Source organism: Tachysurus fulvidraco, chromosome 5 (assembly GCF_022655615.1).
Source record: "Tachysurus fulvidraco isolate hzauxx_2018 chromosome 5, HZAU_PFXX_2.0, whole genome shotgun sequence".
Classification (NCBI taxonomy): domain Eukaryota; kingdom Metazoa; phylum Chordata; class Actinopteri; order Siluriformes; family Bagridae; genus Tachysurus; species Tachysurus fulvidraco.
In genome coordinates this window covers 5,043,068-5,063,383 of record NC_062522.1, presented here as the reverse complement: position 1 = coordinate 5,063,383, position 20,316 = coordinate 5,043,068, and the positions used below count along the sequence as shown (strand labels likewise).

The 20,316-nt window shown below is 40.3% G+C and overlaps 2 protein-coding genes across 2 annotated transcripts; both read right to left on the bottom strand.

Annotated features, from left to right (window-relative positions):
- Positions 1-3,268: 3,268 nt before the first annotated feature.
- Positions 3,269-6,836, bottom strand: phospho2 (phosphatase, orphan 2). The gene is made up of 2 exons (XM_027143382.2): positions 6,425-6,836; positions 3,269-4,473 (listed from the first exon to the last, which is right to left on the bottom strand). Exon 2 carries the CDS (start codon positions 4,465-4,467, stop codon positions 3,724-3,726), a length of 744 nt encoding a protein of 247 aa, XP_026999183.1. The 5' UTR covers positions 4,468-4,473; positions 6,425-6,836; the 3' UTR covers positions 3,269-3,723.
- A 5,407-nt stretch (positions 6,837-12,243) lies between these two features.
- LOC113640783 (CMRF35-like molecule 9) lies at positions 12,244-17,019 on the bottom strand. Its single transcript, XM_047813587.1, has 3 exons — positions 16,856-17,019; positions 16,442-16,762; positions 12,244-12,653 (listed from the first exon to the last, which is right to left on the bottom strand). The coding sequence occupies exons 1-3, from the start codon at positions 16,893-16,895 to the stop codon at positions 12,244-12,246; spliced, it is 771 nt and encodes a 256-aa protein (XP_047669543.1). The 5' UTR covers positions 16,896-17,019.
- Between the last annotated feature and the right edge of the window lie 3,297 nt (positions 17,020-20,316).

Below are 20,316 nucleotides of genomic sequence, written 5' to 3'. Positions count from 1 at the left end.
CTCACACACACACACACACACACACACACACACACACACACACACACACACACACACACACACACAGAGTCACACAACACATACTTACGAATGCAATGCCATATCGCTACAAAACTTGGTATGGTTCATCAGCGACATATTCTGAGCGTATCTGATTGGCTTGACCCCGGAATCGCTGCATACAGCTATATTTATTCTTCCTCTTCTGCCATTGAAGTCAATGGCAGCCCATAGAACCATACATAGGAAAGTTATGTAATTTGGCACACATGTAGAGGCCAGTCTTAGAAGTTATTATAGCAACTTTGGTGTGTCTAGCTCAAACCCTCTAGTGCCACCAACAGTCCAAACATCCACACACACACACACACACACACACACACACACACACACACATAGACATTTCGCAACGTTTCGTGACAGCGCCACCTAGTGGCCATGAGATTTTCACGTTAAGTTCAGTATTTTACGAATGCAATGCCAAATCGCTACGAAACTTGGTATGGTTCATCAGCGACATATTCTGAGCGCATCTGATCGGCTTGACCCTGGAATTGCTGCTTGCAGCTATATTTATTGTTGTTTTTATTATTATCAGAATCAGAATCAGAATCCAAATCAGGTTATTGGCCAAGTGGGTTGACACACACAAGGAATTTGGTTCCAGCAGTTTGTGACTCTCAAAAGTACAGACTTAAATAACACTATACTATACAGACTATACAAGACAATGCAGACGATGAGAATCAGTGGTGATTTTTCCTGCCCGGTTTCTGGTTCTTGTGTCTCACAAGTCATTAGGAGTGGCCAGGGGGGGCACCAATTATTTTTTCTGCTGTTTTTACTGTGCGTTACTGTGCAGTCTGTTTCTGTCCAGTTTGGTTGCTGCACCAAACCAGATGGTGATGGATGTGCACAGGACAGACTCAATGACTGCAGTGTAGAACAGCATCAACAGCTCCGGTGGCAGACCATACTTCCTTAATTGATGTTGGATCTTGTGAGGGGGGAAGTAGTGTTGAGGGGTCTTTCCTAAAGTCCACTATCATCACAGTTTTGAGGGTGTTTAGCTCTAGACTGTTCCAGCTGCTCCACCTCCTGTTGGTATGCAGACTCATCGCTATCTTGGATGAGACTGATGAGCGTAGTATCATCTGCACATTTCAGGAGTTTAACAGTTTGGTCACTTGAAGTGCAGTCATTAGTATAGAGGGAGAATAGAAGTGGGGAGAGGACACATCCCTGAGGAGTGATAGTGCTGATTGTCAGAATGCTGGAGGTGAGACCTCCCAGTCTCACCTGTTGTTTTCTGTCTGTCAGGAAGCTGGTGATCCACTGACAGATAGAGGGGGTGTAGTGAGCCTTAGGAGTTTGGAGTGGAGAATTTCCGGAAGTATTAAAAGCCAAACTGAAGTCGACAAACAGAATCCGTGCGTATGTCTCTGGGCAGTCCAGGTGTTGCAGAATGTAGTGCAGTCCAATGTTGACTGCGTCGTCCACTGATCTGTTTGCATGGTAGGCAAACTGTAGGGGATCCAGTGTCTGTTCTGTGACAGTCTTTAGGTGGGCCAATACCAGCTGTTCAAAGGTCTTTATGACAACAGATGTCAGAGCGACAGGCCTGTAGTCATTCAGTCCAGTGATGGAGGGTTTCTTGGGGACCGGAATGATTGTGGAGAGTTTAAAGCAGGAGGGGATTCACACAGCTCCAGAGATCTGTTGAAGATATGGGTGAATATAGGAGCCAGTTGATCAGCGCATGCTTTGAGGCAGGAGGGGAAGACCCCGTCTGGGCCGGGGGCTTTCCTTGTCTTCTGTCTCTGAAAGAGCCGATTCACATCCTCTTCACAAATTGTGAGTGCAACTTGATTGCTGGGAAGAGTTGTTAATGGGGTTCCCAGAGTCAGTCAGTATGCTGATGTCAGTCAGTGTGGTGGGTTGGATGGGAGGTGCGAAGATGTTGTTCTCAAACCTGTAGTAGGTGTTGAGGTTGTTAGCCAGGTCTCTGTTTGCTTCGGTGTGGGCGACTCTTGTAGTTTGTGATGTCTTGCAGGCCTTTCCACACTGCCACAAGGTTGTTATCTGAAAACCTGCTTTTCAGAGTAGCTTCTTTTTTCTTTCTTTGCTCTTTGTCAGTAGGTTCCTGGCCTCTTATACAGAGTTTTGTCCTCCCCACTGTAGGCATCTTCCTTGGCTTGTCGAAGTTTTTTAAATTCTTGTTGTTGCTGTATTTGCAGGTTTTGTTTGGCACACACACGTCTTCACAAAAACTGCTTTTCCAGCCTCAAATATACTCCAATCAGTGCAGTCAATACAGTCTTGTAGTTCTTGCTATGCCTCACTGGACCATCTCTTAACTGTTTTTATTACAGGCTTAGTAGATTTTAGTTTCTGCCTGTATGTTGGAATAAGATGTATCAAGCAGTGATCAGAGTTCCCCAAGGTTCCCCATCAGAGTTCCCCACTGGGTACAGAGCGATATGCATCCTTAAGAATTGTGTAGCAATGATCCAGTGTATTTTTCTCCCTTGCGGGACAATTTATCTGCTGTCTGTATTTTGGAAGTTAAAGTGTTAGTTTTGCCCCTTTAAAGTCTCCAAGAATAATAAAAAGAGAATCCGGATTATTTTGCTCCAAGCCAGATATTTGGTGTGCCAGGTTTTGCAGTGCATCACTCACGTTGGCCTGCGGTGGGATGTAAACTCCGGTCAGAATGAATGAGGAGAATTCCCGCGGTGAATAAAACGTTTTACAGTTTATGAGCAATGATTCCAGGTTTGGGCTGCAGTATTTATTCAGCACTGTGACATCTGTACACCCAATGTTCGTTAATGTAGAAACAGATTCCGCCGCCTTTCACTTATAATGATGATTATCATTATCATTATTATTGTTGTTGTTATTATTGTTTTTATTATGATTATTATTGTTGTTATAATTATTTTTATTGTTATTATTATAATGATGGCTCCCCGTGACCCAAGACGTTCGGATAAGCGGTAGAAAATGAATGAATGAATGATTATTATTATTGTTTTGTGCAGTGTATTACTGTATTATGCAGTTTTAAAATGCAATGTGCAGTTAACTTACACACTTCAATTCATAATTTGATTATAAAAGCTTTATTATAATTGGTAATCATAAATTATTTAATAAATGGTTCATTATGTAGAAGACCATCATTTAGTCAGTATACAGAATTATCATTATTAAAATCTATTTAAAAAAACATTATAAAAATGTGATGTGTCAATTTCAACAAGTGTTGTAGGTTATTTTTTCTCATTTTATTAAAGTTAATCATGATACTATATATTCTCTTCATTATACATGGTGATAATAATAAAAAAAAAAACATTAAATTCCACACAGTTTCTAAAGAAAGATCCTGACAACATTAACATCAGTGTGTTAAGAGTAAATCTGTGATGGTTCTAAAGTGCTGTAATAAAGCAACAATTCAAGCACCAGAATCACTAAACTTGTACAAGCGTATTTAAAATGTTTCGTGGTAAAAGTTTCCTTTACACTGCGGAATTGTCAGAGAAGGGTGACATCCACAGCCCACGGCTCAGCACTTCAAATAAAAACAGAAAATAAAAGCATAAATGAAGGTGTAAACATTTCAGACGTTATTCATCAGACTATGTGAGGCTATTTGAATGATTTTTATCCTTATCTTTCTTTGCTGTGTTTTTGCAGCAGCCCATCATTAATGTTTTATAATAGTTCAGCCTGTTGCTGGATGATTTTTAGCTGGTTTAGTATGTCAGTCCCGCTGTTCCAGGGCATCACCTGCACTTTAGGAGCATTACTTTCACTCCTGCTTTTGGCCAGCAGTTTTTCCAGACTGTATCCTTTTCTTGGCATTGCAATATCCCCCTCATTTAAAGCCTTAATAGGACAGAAATCATTCGATCCATCCCCTACATAACACACGGTGTGGTAATGGACCCCAACATCTGCCTGTCTGGCTCTAAAATCAGTTAACACTTTCTGCTTGCACATGTTAACAGGACAGCGCTCACAGGAGTGCGAATGAAAGCCCCCGACTTCGATGTACCCATGCTGGTTCACGCTGGCCGGGTTTGAGAAGACTATATCGACGGCGCACTTCATGCCGCCAGCTTCTAAAATCCAGTCTATGAACAGTGTGTTAGAATCAGAGACTATAATGCAATCAATGTGGCTCTTGTTGTGATAGATAAACTTCAGCAGCTCGATCATTCCATCTGTGTACGGGATCGTCTGCATGACCTCACGTACTGCGTCCGGACGGATAGATTGCTCTCCGATGTAAGTGAACACTCGACCCATGTACTCGGTCCAGCGTCCTCTCTGGTATGAATTCTCAAGCCAGGCAGGTAAGCTCTGCTCAGGTGTGCATTGGATCACCCACATGTCACTGTTGTTGTCCACCAGCGTGTGATCAAAATCAAACACCATTAAGGTTTTCTTCTTCATCTCGACCTGCAAGCATATTAAAGAACTCTAAATATTAAAAGATGGCATTTCGGCTGGCTGGAAAACAACATGAAATTAAATAATTATACAAAAACAGTGGTATTAACAAAACGGATTGATGTGATCTAATGATTAAAAAAAGAATGATTAAAAAATGATCCACTTTTGACAGCAACTCCATTCCTGTAATAAAACACTCCAGTAATTTATTTATTTATTCATTATATACAGTCGTATTCAAAAGTTTTGGAACCCCTGAGAATTTCCATGATTTTCATTTATAAATATTTGGACCAGCAATTTAATTTTGATTTATCAAATAAGTAATATTTCAGTTATATTTCAGTAGTGAAATGAGGTTTATTGGATTAACAGAAAAAGTAATATGCATCAAAACGAAATCTGACAGGTGCATAAATTTGGCACCCGTGCCATTTTGTTGATTCGAATACCTGTAAGCACTTAGCACTGATTAATTGGAACAGACAATTGGTTTGGTGGCTCATTAAGCCTTAAACGTCATAGATAGGTACATCCAATCATGAGAAAAAAGTGGCCAATTGGAAGTTGTTGTTCTCTTTGTCTCTCCTCTGAAGAGTGGCAACATGGAGGCCTGAAAACAACTCTCAAATGGCCTGAAAACAAAGATCGTTCAACATTATGGTTTAGGGGAAGGCTACAAAAAGTTATCGCAGAGATATACGCTGTCAGTGTCCACTGTGAGGAACATAGTGAGGTACATAGTGAGGTAATGGAAGACCACAGGCACAGTTCTTGTTAAGGCCAGAAGTGGCAGGCCATGTAAAATATCAGAGAGGCAAAGGATGGTGAGAACGGTCAGAAACAGCCCACAGACCACCTCCAATGACTTACAACATCAACTTGCTGCAGATGGTGTCACTGTGCATCGTTCAACAATTCAGCACACTTTACACAAGGTGAAGCTGTATGGGAGAGGAATGTGAAAGAAACCTTTTCTGCACACACGCCACAAACGGAGTCGCGTGAGGTCTGCAAACGCACATTTGGACAAGCCAGCTTCATTTTGGACTAAGTTGCTGTAGAATGATGAAACAAAGATTGAATTGTTTGGTCATAACAAGGGGTGTTATGCATGGTGACAAAAGAACACAGCATTCCAAGAAAAACACTTGCTACCCACAGTAATATTTTTTTGGAGGTTCCATCATGCTGTGGGGCTGTGTGGCCAGTGCCGGTACTGGGAATCTGTTAAAGTTTGATTCCACTCAATATCAGCAGATTCTTGAGAATAATGTTGAGGAATCAGTCACAAAGTTGAATATCCACAGAGGCTAGATATTTCAACAAGACAACGACCCAAAACATTGCGCAAAATCTACTCGGGCATTTATGCAGAAGAACAAGTACAACGTTCTGGAATGGCCATCCCAGTCCCCAAGACCTGAATATCATTGAACATCTGTGGAGCGATTTGAAGCGTATTGTCCGTCCCCCCCAACCATCAAACCTAACTGAACTGGAGACGTTTTGTAAGGAAGAATGGTCCAGAATCCAGACACTCATTACATTCTATAGAAAGCGTCTAAAGGCTGTTATTTCTGCTAAAGGAAGCTCTACTATATATTGATGTGATGTTTCTGTTGGGGTGCCAAAATTTATGCACCTGTCTAATTAATCCAATAAACCTCATTTCACTACTGAAATATTTATATTTATATACAGTCCTTCAGTTATTTGATAGATTAAAGTGAAATTGCTGATCCAAACACCCAAATATTTATAAACGTACATCATGGACATTGTCATGGGGTGCCTAAACATTTGCACACGACTGTAAATATAACTACATTTATACAGCCGGTTATGTACACAGGGATAAAGCGGCTGTATTAAAACAACACGTCCTTAAATGTAAGAATTCTAACGTAAACATATAAATATTCTGTAAGAAAGACTTTACACTTGAACTTCTTACCGATTCAGATGAAGACAAATAAGGGACAGTTTCGCTGACATCAATCTGTAAACCAAAACGCTATTTTCACCACATGCCTCTTTGTGATTGGCTACCGGCAAAAATTCGTAATATAGTAATTGGCTAAAGGGAACGTCACTCAATTTGTACCGACGCGCTGATTGGTCTACCAAAGAACTGCGGAAGTGACTTAACCGGTTCCTTTTATTTACAAATTATTTCCTCATAAAGAAAACGGTAAATCTACGCGATATCTAAGAGTTATAGATTTGTTAGTGCACACAAACTGTTTAATAAAGACACATCCTATAAACACCTATTGTGAATAGTTAAAAACGTTTTAAACCTTTTTGCTGGTTTGCTAGCTAACTAACTAGCCGGTGTACGGCCAAAGTACCCGGATGAAGGGGCGGTGTATGATTGGTCTGGATGATATTCGACTCTTGTCAGTCACAGATATTGTTTTTGTTCCTTTGTTTTATTGTTTGTTGTTTCAATTCGATTCGATTCAAATTTATTAATTTATTTAACAATTGACATTGTCTCAAAGCAGATTCACAGAACATCAACATAAAACAAAAGGTTATTATAAAGAATAATATATATATATATATATATATATATATATATATATATATATATATATATATATATATAAGTGTTAAGATTAATATTTATTAAATGTGTTTATTAAATTTATTAAATTAATATATTTAAATGTGTATGTACGTATTTATCCCTAATGAGCAAGTGACTGTAGTGAGGAAAAACTCCCTTAGATGGTAAAGGAAGAAACCTTGGGAGGAACCAGACTCAAAGGGGAACCTGGAGGTGTGATTACAAATATACAGTCTGATAAATGTTGTATTGATGAAGAGGTTGTAGTCCTAAAGACCACATGGAGTTGGCGTCTCTTCTTTAGTATCGCAGAGTCTAACTGCAGCTGGTAGATCTCCAGATGCCTCAGGATCCTCACAGAGTCAGCCTCGTCTCAGTTGAGGTAAAAAATCTTAAAATATAATTAAAGATATTTAACAATATATGGATAAATAAATTGTAATTTAAAAAATATGTAGTATTCGAGAAAAAGAAGGACTAAGTGCCTTTCAGAATTTCATTGTTTTGTTTAAACTCTTGTTTAATCTTGTTTAAGCGTTTAAACAAACAACAAACTAACAAGCAACAAAGCAAAACAAAAAAGCAAATCTAATTTTAGAGTTTTTACTGAAATGCAGCGTTGTTAGAGAACTACCAAGGAAACTGTCAAAGTTTTATAGACAATGTCTTTATTTTTTTTGGCCCCTAAACCAACACACAAATCTTTTCACCTAACAAGTATACAATTTAGAAAATCTAACAAAAATGAATAATAATTTTCCTAAATGACTGTTTTGAGAAACACATATTATGGGAAACAGTTTGAAGAAGTTTTTTTTTCTTTTACCGTTTTGGTTGGTCACGAGGAGTTTAGGAGTGTTTTGAAATTCAAAAAAAAGAAAATATCATCCATTATTTCCTTCAGAAAGTTGAGATAAAATAAAATAAATAAATAATCATAAAATATTAGATCTATTTCCAGAAAACTACTAACTATTGGGAAAACTTGCAACAAACAAATACTTTTTAACAAAGAGCTAACTTTCAGGATGAATCATAAACTGTATCATCTGGAATATTCTATTATCAAATATTTTTTTTTGGCCATCACTATTTTTGTGTGTGTGTGTGTGTGTGTGTGTGTGTGTGTGTGTGTGTGTGTGTGTGTGTGTGCATGTACATTCAATTAAATTGTCTCAAAGCAGCTTTACAGAACAATAAACATAATACAAAAGGTTCATTATACAAAGATTAATATAATACAAAAATTCAAGATGGATATTAGACTTATATTTAAATGTGTTTGTATTTATCCCCAATGATCAAACCTGAGGTGACTGACTCAATTGTGAGAAGGAAAAACTCCCTTAGATGGAAGAGAAAGAAACCTTGAGAAGAAGTAGACTCAAAAGTGAACCTCATCCTAATTTGGGTGACAGTGGAGGGTGTGATTATAAATATACAGTCCAACTGGAGCTGATACATCTTGGCCTCGAACCAATGAAATCTTCATGGCATGGAACACAACTGGAGCTGGTATACACACACAATGTAGAGCACTCTAGAGAGGCGGACATGAAAGAACTATATATATATTTGTGGATGGGAAAAAGTCGCAAACTAAACTTTGCAACAATAACCAAATCAAAGAAATATCTTGTGAAATGCCACATAGAATTTATTGAACCATTACATAAGCAAAGAAGTTGAATGCAAATACAGAATTTGATTTATTAAGAGTGCAAAGAAAATACTAAAATAAGAAACAGAAACTATGGCAAAAAAAAAAAAAAGTAGAACAATAGGATCAGCAACACACAAAAACCATATCAGATCAAAGTACACAAACAGAACACAAAATCTGGAACTAGATCATATCAAGAGAAGCTCAGACATGGTGAAACTAAGCTAATTAACAAAAAAGATATAATTCTGAAAATATATATGTAAAAAATAAATTAAATCAGGAAAAAACATTGTGTGACTAAACTTACTCATTCCAATGTTCTAAAAAAAACTTTGAAGGCAAATGCATCATTGCAACACATATAAAATGACCAAATATAATTAAATTAAAGTCGGAAAAAGTAAACAGTGATTAATTATTAATGTAATGAATGATAGTAATGTTCTACATATGCAGTAATGTTCACTGCTGATTTCTGGGTGTGTCTGTGTCACAGATGTTAGGCTGTCAAACACACCCATATTCACAAACCTACAGCCAACAGAATATATGTCTTTTTAAAAAAGTGTCAGCAACGTGGGGATAAAAACAGACCCAAATGCAGAATAGCATAAAATAAACTTGATTTATTGACAAGTAAACACGAAACAAGGACGCAGACGATACCGGACATGACATGACGACAGATGACAACAGATGACATAGGACGACAGATGACAACAAGGATTCCACGCTGGTGAGGCAGGTGGGGGGAGCAAGGTACACGGCGAGGCAGGTTGGGGGAGCAAGGCACATGGCAAGGCAGGTGGGGGCTGAAGGGCTAAGCGACGTCCACAGTTGAGCTGAAGGGCCGAGCGATGTCCACAGCCGAGCTGAAGGGCCGAGCGACGTCCACAGCTGAGCTGAAGGGCCGAGCGCAACCCCTGACACACCGCGGCCAGACCAACGTCCTGAAAATCCAGAAAGGTGGGGAGGGTGGGAAAAGTCCTCTGCCACAGAGCAAAAAATAAACAAAAAATGTCCTTGGGGGAAAAACGGGCCTGCAACACCCCGCACGGACAGGAAGTAGTGCGGCGTAGGAATCGGAACAACTGTGGACTGATGTCATACACACACTATAAAAAACAACAGTCCAGGGGAAAAACAGTAGACTGAATCTGATCAGTTGGTGCTATGGTTCAGACTTTGGTAGACTGAATTTGTTTGGTTGGTTTTGGGGTTGAGACTTTGGTAGACTGAATCCGATTAGTTGGAGTTAAGGTTTAGACTTTGGTAGACTGAATCTGATTGGTTGGAGTTAACGTTTAGACTTTGGTAGATTGAATCTGACTGGTTGGTGTTGGGGTCCAGTCTCTGATCGACAGACCCTGGTATATTGGTATTTTGTGCTGATTGTAGAGGAAGCATATTTGGCACATTTTCATAATCTTCATTTGTCTGAAATGAGGTAAAATATTTAGTTTATAAAATTGAAATGATTTGTCAAATTAAGTAATGGAGCAAATCATGTGAGAGAGTAGTTTTGCTGCAACTTTGGTCTCACCTCTCCGGAAGTTGTCATTGGTTTTGGGTCTGAAAGGATACTAGGACAACAAAGAGAAAAGTGTTACCTTCAGTATGATTGGCTGACGTCCGTAATTGACCATATGATATAATATGATTATAGCACTAAAAGGGAGGAGAAGTTTTCAGGAAGCAGTATAGCACGTGTGTGTGCATGTGTGTGTTTGTGTACCTTGCATCCAGTATCTCCTATGTAGAGTCACAATGAGGAATATAAGAAATATCGTTCCGATCACCAGAAGCAGCAGCGAAACCACAGACACAATGACCACAGTGAAAACTGGAAAGTTAAATTGCATAATTATCTGATCAAATTAATCAAAGTAATCCTATTATATTATAGGTGTGATTTGCATTCAATCAAAGGTGCTGGGACACATGGATGAAAACTGAATCTGATCAGTTGGTGCATCCGTCAGATTTTGGATATTGGCTGAGGAAACCTAAGAGAGATTAAGTGAGACATTTCTGTGGTGCTAGCATTTTTTTTTGTAAATGTCTAACTGCTTTAGGAATATGTTTGGAAATGTGTAAATGTGGCTTTTCAGCTTTGGCTAAAAGAACATTTACATTTTTACTCACTTTAAGCTTAGAATAACTTATTCATCATAAATGCTTGAAACAATTTTTCAAAAGAACAAGACGTACAGAAATTTGCCTAATAATGTTTAACTGTCTCAGGGCTGTCAAGTGTCATGCATTGAGAGTACAAGTAACGTATTTAGGTCTTTTGTCACGCTCTCCCGCCACACATCATATTTCTCATGCAGGAAAAACTTTTTGACTATTTATCATATATTTAATATACTGCAGCTCCCAAAATGTATCAGTCCGCACCGGTGTCTCTATGGAAATAGCACTATCTGGGTAAGATTTAACGCAACAACCAATGAACAAAAAAAAAACATTCATCAGCGAGGCTATTTTCGATGGTCGGTTTGAACAAAACCTCAACACAAAACAGCTTGTCTCTGGACAGGACATTGTCCTCAATCATGACCCTAAAAATGTCTGAGCTTGAGCCGAACTATTTTATATGAGAGCAACATTACAAATGATAAAGGAGTCCAAAAAAGGTGACAAAAACTTACAATAAACACCACCAGTCATAATCTCTCTCTCTCTCTCTCTCTCTCTCTCTCTCTCTCTCTCTCTCTCTCTCTCTCTCTCTCTCACACACACACACACACACACACACACACACACACACACACACACACACACCAATTTAATTAATGGAAATTAAACAAATACTTTGTATTTGGTTAAAATGTGCTCAGTAATCATTACCAAACACAACAACTCTCAGATTATTGATTTTTAAAAAATATTATTTATTTATTTTATTTTAGGTTGTTTTATTTTTTTGGGGTGGGGTGGGGTGGGTGTTGGGTTTGCAGGTGGGGGGTGGGGGGTGGGGGGTGTCTTGGAGATGTCACGCTTGCCTGTCTTGAAAACTCCAGAGCCCTGCTGTCTGACATTATCTCCTGATAAGAAATTCTAGATCAAGTCCACTATCATACAGGTTCATGTAATGTATGTCTGAAATTAAAGTATGTCAGTGTCACTCACCAGTTACTTCCAGGTTGATCCGTGTGAAATAAACCTTGTAGCCATGATCAGATTTCCAGTTCACTTCAGCTCCACACCAATATTCACCAGCATCCTGCTCAGTCATATTTCTGAAGTTCACAGTAAAGATTTGTTTTTCTCTGTCATCATACAGGGAGAGATGTCCCTTTTTTACATACTTTCTACTTTCTTTAACAGTCAAAGCATAAGAACAAGCAGCAGTTGCAGTCCTTTTGCAGAGAAACTTATTGTCGTTCCTGTGGGATTCTGGGTAATTACAGCTTACAGGCAAATCTCGTCCTATATGGACAATCTCACTGATGGACTTCTCGTAGGACAAACCTACAAATCACAACCAGTCACGTCAGTTTATATACGATACATTTATCATATCACAATTTTACAAAGGAACATTTGACCTTTGCAATAATTCTGATATGTTTATGTATAAAAATGAAGACAACAGTTTTATCAGCTCCTCACCTTCTGTTACATTCAGATTCACTATAGTGTGGATCTCTATTTCATTAGTCACAGCAATACCACATGCGTATGTTCCAGTGTCCTCCATATTCAGCTCTCTGATAAACACACTAAAGAATCCTGCACTTCTGTTGTCATGAATTGAGAATCTGCCATTATGTGACCATTCACTGTTTGCTTTTGTACGTATTTGATTAAAACTCCACTGATCTGTCTCTTTTATCTTATAGAAGGATTTAGGTTTGTCTTTGTATTCATCCTCATATTTGCACTTGATGTTGCTTCTTGTCCCAGCATATGCAGTCACGTCTCTAGAGACCAAGGACCCTGTTAAAAGCAAGTTCAAAACATGCTTACAATATACATAACTGATTAATACAAGTATTAGGGGTGTTATAGCAAGATACTCGTTGCTAAACTGAAGTTATTTCTAAGAACTGCATGAATTAAGGTGGTTCATTCACCACATTCACGATTTAGGTCTCTCGTGGTGAGCCTTCCCATTACCACCTGGTTCATAGTATTTCTCAGTATTCTGAGGGTGGTAGCATGATGTGGAAGAAATCATGCAGATCTTGATTCTCCTCAGATGTGACTTCTGCCAAGACTTCCTTCTACAAGGAAAAGCTTGAAGCTTCCTCACATGACCCTCGCAAATTCCACAACATCATCTCTTCTCTGCTCAATCTCCCGGCTCCTTCTCCTTCATCCTCCCGGACTGCAGAAGACTTTGCTTCTTTCTAATAGGAGAAGATTGAAGAAATCTGCCGGACCTTCACTTCAACCCCAACTGCACTTACATCTCAGAATATGGATTTCCCTACACCTTTGTTGTCACATTTCTCAACTGTAGCAGCAGAAGAGATTTTACAACTCACACAGTCCTGCAATCCTACCACCTGCCAATTGGACCCACTGCCTTCCACTATGCTCCAGACCATCTCGCAAGATCTTCTGCCCTTCATTACCACTATCAATAGATCCATAGCATCTGGTCAGGTACCAACTACTTTCAAGAGAGCAAGGGTTATTCCCATCCTAAAGAAACCTGCTCTGGATCCATCAGACATCAGTAACAATAGACTGGTATCACTTCTCTCGTTTCTTTTAAAAATTCTTGAACGCATTATCTATAATCAACTGTCTGTCTGTCTCTCACAGAACAACCTCCAAGATCCCAACCAGTCTGGCTTTAAAGCAGCTCATTCAACAAAGACAGCCCTTTTTGATGTCTCTGAGAAACTACATGCTGCTAGATCAGCCAAACTGTCATCTGTCCTTATCCTACTTGACCTTTCAGCAGCGTTTGATACGGTCAACCACAAGACTCTCTTATCCAGCCTCAGGAGTCTTGGGATTTGCGGATCAGCTTGGGAATTTTTCGCTTCCTACCTGGAAGGACGCTCATATCAGGTAACATGGAGGGGAGTGACATCTGCTCCATGCAGACTCTCCACTGGTGTCCCACAGGGCTCAGTACTTGGTCCTCTTCTTTTCTCCCTGTATACTCACTCTCTTGGTGAAGTTATTTCCTCACATGGGTTCTCTCACCACTGCTATGCTGATGATACACAACTTATCTTCTCTTTCCCACCCTCAGATACCACATCTTCTGATCGGATCTCAGCATTTCTGATCCGATTCATCCCCAGGTCATGATCTTCATATATACTTGCACAATGATCTGATCTCCCCTTAGCCACAGCTCGCAACCTTGGGGTAACCATGGACAATCAACTGTCCTTTTCCTCTCATGTTGCTAATGTGACTCACTCATATCGGTTTCTTCTCTACAACATTAGAAGGATTCTACCATTTTTGTCCACACAGGCTGCTCAGGTACTTGTTCAGTCTTTGTTATTTCTAGACTGGATTGCTGCAATGCACGGCTGGCAGGTCTACCTATGAACGCAATCTGTCCTCTGAAATGATCCAAAATGAAGCTGCCCGGCTTGTTTTCAACCTGCCAAAGTTCTCACATACCACCCCGCTGCTGCGATCCCTCCACTGGCTTCTGGTAGCTGCATGCATCAGAATCAAAACACTGATGCTGGCCTACAAAGCCAAAAATGGACCAGCTCCCTCTTACCTCAAAGCCCTCATCATTCCTTGCACTGCACCCCGCACCCTCCGATCTACCAGCACTGCTTGACTGGTTCTGCCATCTCTCAGGGTAAGAGGCAAGTATACTACAAGACTCTTCTCTGTTCTGGCACCAAGGTGGTGGAATGAGGAAACACTTCAACTAGCATTTCTTTAGTTATCTTTTGCATTAAAAAAAAAAACACAACCTGTGGCACTTTTTCATTGTAACTTTGAACAAATGTTTTAAACTCATGGTATCTTAAGTATGTAACCTAGTAAGCCAGAATTAATGTATTCAATGTTAGAGATTTATGTATGTCACTCTGGATAAGGGCGTCTGCCAAATGCGGTAAATGTAAATGTAAATGTAAATGATGTCAGACTGAGATGGCAGTTTCCTCTAGACACCTCTCCATACTCAAGGTGTGAACTTGAACCAAAATCCAAGTCCTGTATTTTCAAAAGGTGGATGGCAGTATGAGGAGAGGTAATTAGGCATTGTGATTACAAAAATAGAAAAGGCACAATGAAAAGGCTGGCAAATACAGGAAAAGTTGAGGAATACATATTTTATTTGTCATATAAACAAATAGCAGTGAGTATTATGCAGAAGCCATGAACAGCATTTCAGGTGAGGGCTAAATGAAGGGCCGTGGCAATCGCATCGTCCATGGATCGGCTTGGACATTACGCAAACTGTAGTGGGTCCAGTGAGGGTGGTAACTGGGTCTTGATGTGCCTCAAGACAAGCTCCTTGAAACGCTTCATAACGATAGGTGTGAGTGTGAAGGGACAATAGTCATTGAGGCAGGACACTGTAGACTTCTTTGGAACGAGGACAATGGTGGTCATCTTGAGGCATGTTGGAACAACAGCCCTGCTCATGGAAATGTTGAATATGTCAGTGAAGATGTTAAGTGAAGATGTTAACAGACGCTAGCTGTTCTGCGTATTCCCTTAGCACCCTGCCACAGAACCCTGCAGGACCTTGTCTGGTCCTGCAGGGTTCTGTGGGTTAACTCTGCATAGAGTTCTCCTCACGTCGGCCGTGGATTGATAGAGTACCTGATCGTTGGTGGGAGGGATGGTCTTGCTGCCACATTGTTCTGCATCTCAAACTGTGCATAGAAGTCATTCAGCACATCTGGGAGGGAGGCATCTCTATAACTGGCAGGTGAGGCTGTCTTGTATTTTGGATGAGCTGAATCTATTCTTGGATCTATGCAATGGAAGCGTGAGTCTAGATCACTCATTGCCAGTTGTGAACTGGCAATGAGTGCAATGGAAGCGTGAGTCTAGATCACTCATTGCCAGTTGTGAACTGGCTGGTGCAACTGGACCCGAAGCAGCTGATACTGTAACATATTCAGCCTCACCAACAACATGAACAGCACCATCCTCACTTCTGCTGGCTGGCATTCGGTGAGCTTGGCCGCCTGCTTGTGTTTGCCCAAAAGCTATATGATGCCTGATGAAAGTGCCTGCTGGCAAAGGAGTTTGTTGCAGAAGATCCTGTAGTAATGGAGCAGTTCATTGCCTGACATCTGGTGGGTATGGCAGAATTAGTTTAGCATCCAGTGTTGCTAGATTAACTGGCCCAGCTGGCAGAGGACCACTTGGTGGCATATCTGAGGCAGATAATCCTCTCCCTTCTACCTCCCATCTCCCTTCCTCCATCTCCCACTTATGGTCCCTTCTTCCTCCCCACCCTTCAATTGTCCCTGCACCATAATAACAGGGGACCAATTAGCTTTAAGCTTGAGGTAGTCCACTGGCCAGTGTAGCAGATGGCTGTGGTGGATGTCCTCTTTCGGCAAGGAGGGTGAATTTGCACCACCTTTGGGGTGGCTCACATGATTGGCTAATTATATAATTGCATGAAAGATGAGTTTTACAGGTGTTGCTAATAAAGTGCCTAGTGAGATTTATGTAACAATTCAATCACCTACTGTTCCTACATTTAGTGCAGCTAATACGACTGGTGCTGAATGTTTAGCAATATAAACAGAAGGCAGTGATGGGAGACTCACCTTTCTTAACCTTCAGTTCCACTGATGTGTTAATGTCCATCAATAAATCTCTACCAACTCCACAGTGGTACATCCCAGCGTCCTGTACAATGAGCTCTCTGATCATCACCCAGAACTCTGCTGATTTGTTGTCATCAAACAGTGAGAATCTTCCTGAATTTACCCACTGGTTTTTATTTTCTGTCTTTACTTGTTCAAAACAGGCTGCCCATGAACCCTTACAGAAATATTTTGCATTTTGTGTGTATTCTGTATCATACTTGCACTTGATAAGAATTCCTCCTCCTGAATATCCTGTTACTTCCTTTGTGGCTCCTCCGTCTAACAAATCATCAAATATACATCTGAGTAAAACCTTCCTTCATGTAACACTGCTGCTGATAGTGAGAATTATTTTAAAGTGCATTTCTTTACCTCGGATCAGACAGAGGGTGAAGATGAGGAGGATCTTCATCCTGAGTTCACACTTAAAGATCTCTACACCAACTCTACTTCAGAAAGATATTAAAGCTCCTGTTCTGTTGCACACTGTTACTGTCTCTGTCCTGCTCCGTGAATGTGTCGTGTCTTCATCTGTGTCTTAAGCAGAAACTGAAGTAATGACCACTTCTCCTTCTGAATGTGTAAGAAAACATCTCAGCAAATATATGTGTGAAGTGTGTAATATGAAATTCACATGAACTCAGTCACAGCAGACTTTCTTTATTTGTAAATGTGTTGTTATTTGCATAGGATTCATCACGTTGAATCACACCACAGTACGAGCGGCATGATTTTTAATATTCAAAACATTTAAATAGTGTATGCAGACATATAGAGGCTATTTATAAAAACAGGGGATTCCAGGAAGTAGTCTGAAGAATAGTATTGTCTATGCATCATGTGACACTGTGATGTGCTTTGTACCTCATAAATGAATAAATACCTGAATAAGTTTAATAAATCCTTTGCTCAAAGTATCTTAAAACAATCTGCATACTTGGATGGTTAACCCAGGATTAGGGTTAGGGTTAGGGTTAACCCTATAGGCTTAAGATATACTTCATCCCTGGACAGGATTAATATGCTAAATATAAATATAAATATATATATTTTTAATTTGTTGAATTTGTTAGGTCCAAATATTATAATTGATCACAAAAAACACATTTCTAATCAGAATCAGAACCTCTTTAATAGCCAGCATGAAGTGAAGCACTGCAGTTAATTGTGTAGTGTTTAAAATACACCACACCACAGCAATGTACCACGAACATCAACATCGACTATACAATGACGAAACATACTGAGATTAACAAATATTAGATTGTAGATTCTTTACAAAGAAGACAAAGAAACACAAAACTAACTAATAGAGGTGGTTTTATTGGAGCTTCAAATACATTGTGATATTAACCCTTTAACACTGTTTGCCTGTGAGCTAACATTGTCACCTTCTTCTAGAAAGATAATCTGACGAGCAACACATTAACGACAGGCCATGATCTATGCAGGACTTAAAATACAAAAGACTAAAGAAGCCTTCACAAGGTCTAACCTTATAGCAGACAGGAGACAGAAAGACAGATATAAAAAACAGTAGACACCAACACATCTTGTGACTAATTAAATCATACATAATCAAAACAAAGATAAGAGACAGATTATAGTAATAATAATCTTGAAATTAGAAGTAAATCAATCAATTAATCAATATAAAGTATTGTTAAGCTTCCACATCCTAAATTTGGCAAATGCATCATTACAACATTAATATGCAAAATAATTTTATTGAAATGATTAAATGATTAAAGTAGAAAATTCTAAATTATGATTAATGATGAAAAAAATACCAAAACAAGAATACTACAACAATAAACGTTTAGTGTTCATTAAATACATTTCGAGGGACTGAAACATTCTTGATTAGCATGGAAGTAAATTGTGTGAAATAAATCTGCCTCTCTTTGGGATCCAGACCAGTCCAGTTTAATAGAAAAGTTATCAGCTTTATTTCCCACTTTGGCAGACGTAATTTGTTGTTAGGTTTAATGCATGAGACTTTGGTAGATAGGATCTGGTTGGATGGTGTTGCAGTCCAGAATCTGGTAGAGAGACGGTGGTAGATTTCTGCGAGGAAAAGCATGCGGGTCATTTGCATAAACTTCATTTGTCTGAAACGAGGAAATATTTTTGTCAAATTAATGAATGGCACAAATCACGTGACGCGGGGGCAGCAGTCTAAGCAGGGATGCCCAGACTTCCCTCTCCCCAGACACTTCCTCCAGCTCTTCCGGGGGAATACCGAGGCGTTCCCAGGCCAGCCGAGAGACATATTCCCTCCAGCGTGTCCTAGGTCTTCCCCGGGGCCTCCTCCCGGTTGGACATGCCCGGAACACCTCCCCAGGGAGGCGTCCAGGAGGCATCCGAAACAGATGCCCGAGCCACCTCAGCTGACCCCTCTCAATGTGGAGGAGCAGCGGCTCTACTCTGAGCTCCTCCCGAGTGACTGAGCTCCTCACCCTATCTCTAAGGGTGCGCCCAGCCACTCTGCGGAGGAAACTCATTTCGGCCGCCTGTATCCGGGATCTTGTCCTTTCGGTCATGACCCAAAGCTCATGGCTATAGGTGAGGGTAGGAACGTAGATCGACTGGTAAATAGAGAGCTTCGCCTTGCGGCTCAGCTCTCTCTTCACCACAACAGATCGGTATATCGACCGCATCACTGCGGAAGATACACCGATCCGCCTGTCGATCTCCCGCTCCATCCTTCCCTCACTCGTGAACAGGACCCCAAGATACTTAAACTCCTCCACTTGGGGCAGGAACTCTCCACTAACCTGAAGAGGGCAAGCCACCCTTTTTTGGCTGAGAACCATGGCCTCGGACTTGAAGGTGCTGATTCTCATCCCCGCCGCTTCACACTCGGCTGCAAACCGTCCCAGTGCACGCTGAAGGTCCTGATTTGAAGAAGCCAACAGGACAACATCATCTGCAAAAAGCAGAGACGAAATCCTGTGGTCCCCAAACCTGACTCCCTCCGGCCCCCGACTGCACCTAGAAATCCTGCCCATATAAATAATGAACAGGACCGGTGACAAAGGGCAGCCCTGCCGGATTCCAACATGCACCGGGAACAAGTCTGACTTACACCCGGCAATGCGAACCAAACTCCTGCTCCGGTCATATAGGGACCGGACAGCCCTTAACAGAGGGCCCCGGACCCCATACTCCCAGAGCACCCCCCACAGGCCATCACGAGGCCATCTTTCTGCATAATGAAACAGAAACCAATGCATGTGTAATGTTATAACATAAAAATGATCAAATTTAGCAGTAATTGTGACAGGAAATGTCAAGACCTACGGTAGACATGACATTGAGTCAGCATTAGTATTCTTTAAACTAGGATGGTACGAAAAGTTGAACTAGAATTGTGAGATTAAGAACTCCCAGCTAAGATGTCTTAATTGAAACTTCTTAGCTTTCCTCAAATAGCTTTTATGCTCTATATAAATATCAAAGTGCTATGCTGCCCCCTCGAAGTGGCACAATTCTCCCAAGTGCAAGTTTAACCGTCACAAGCTCTTCATTCCTGACATTCTAATTTCATTCAGCTGGGGACATTTTCATGAAGACATAGTGAGGTGTAGTTTAGGTCTTTTTCCAAGTTACAGGGATTTTTAACAACTAACTGGGACTTCACAGTTCTAACCAGATTCTCTGAAGATGAGGAAAGTGAGAGATTCAGGATGTCATGGGTCTCCATGAATGGTGAACAGATTAAAAAATAAACTCTAGGACAAATTTCCCGAGCATTGCTTTGAGGATATTATTGATAAAACACTGGAAAACAGCACAAACAGTATAACAAAACTCTATTTACACTCATCCCC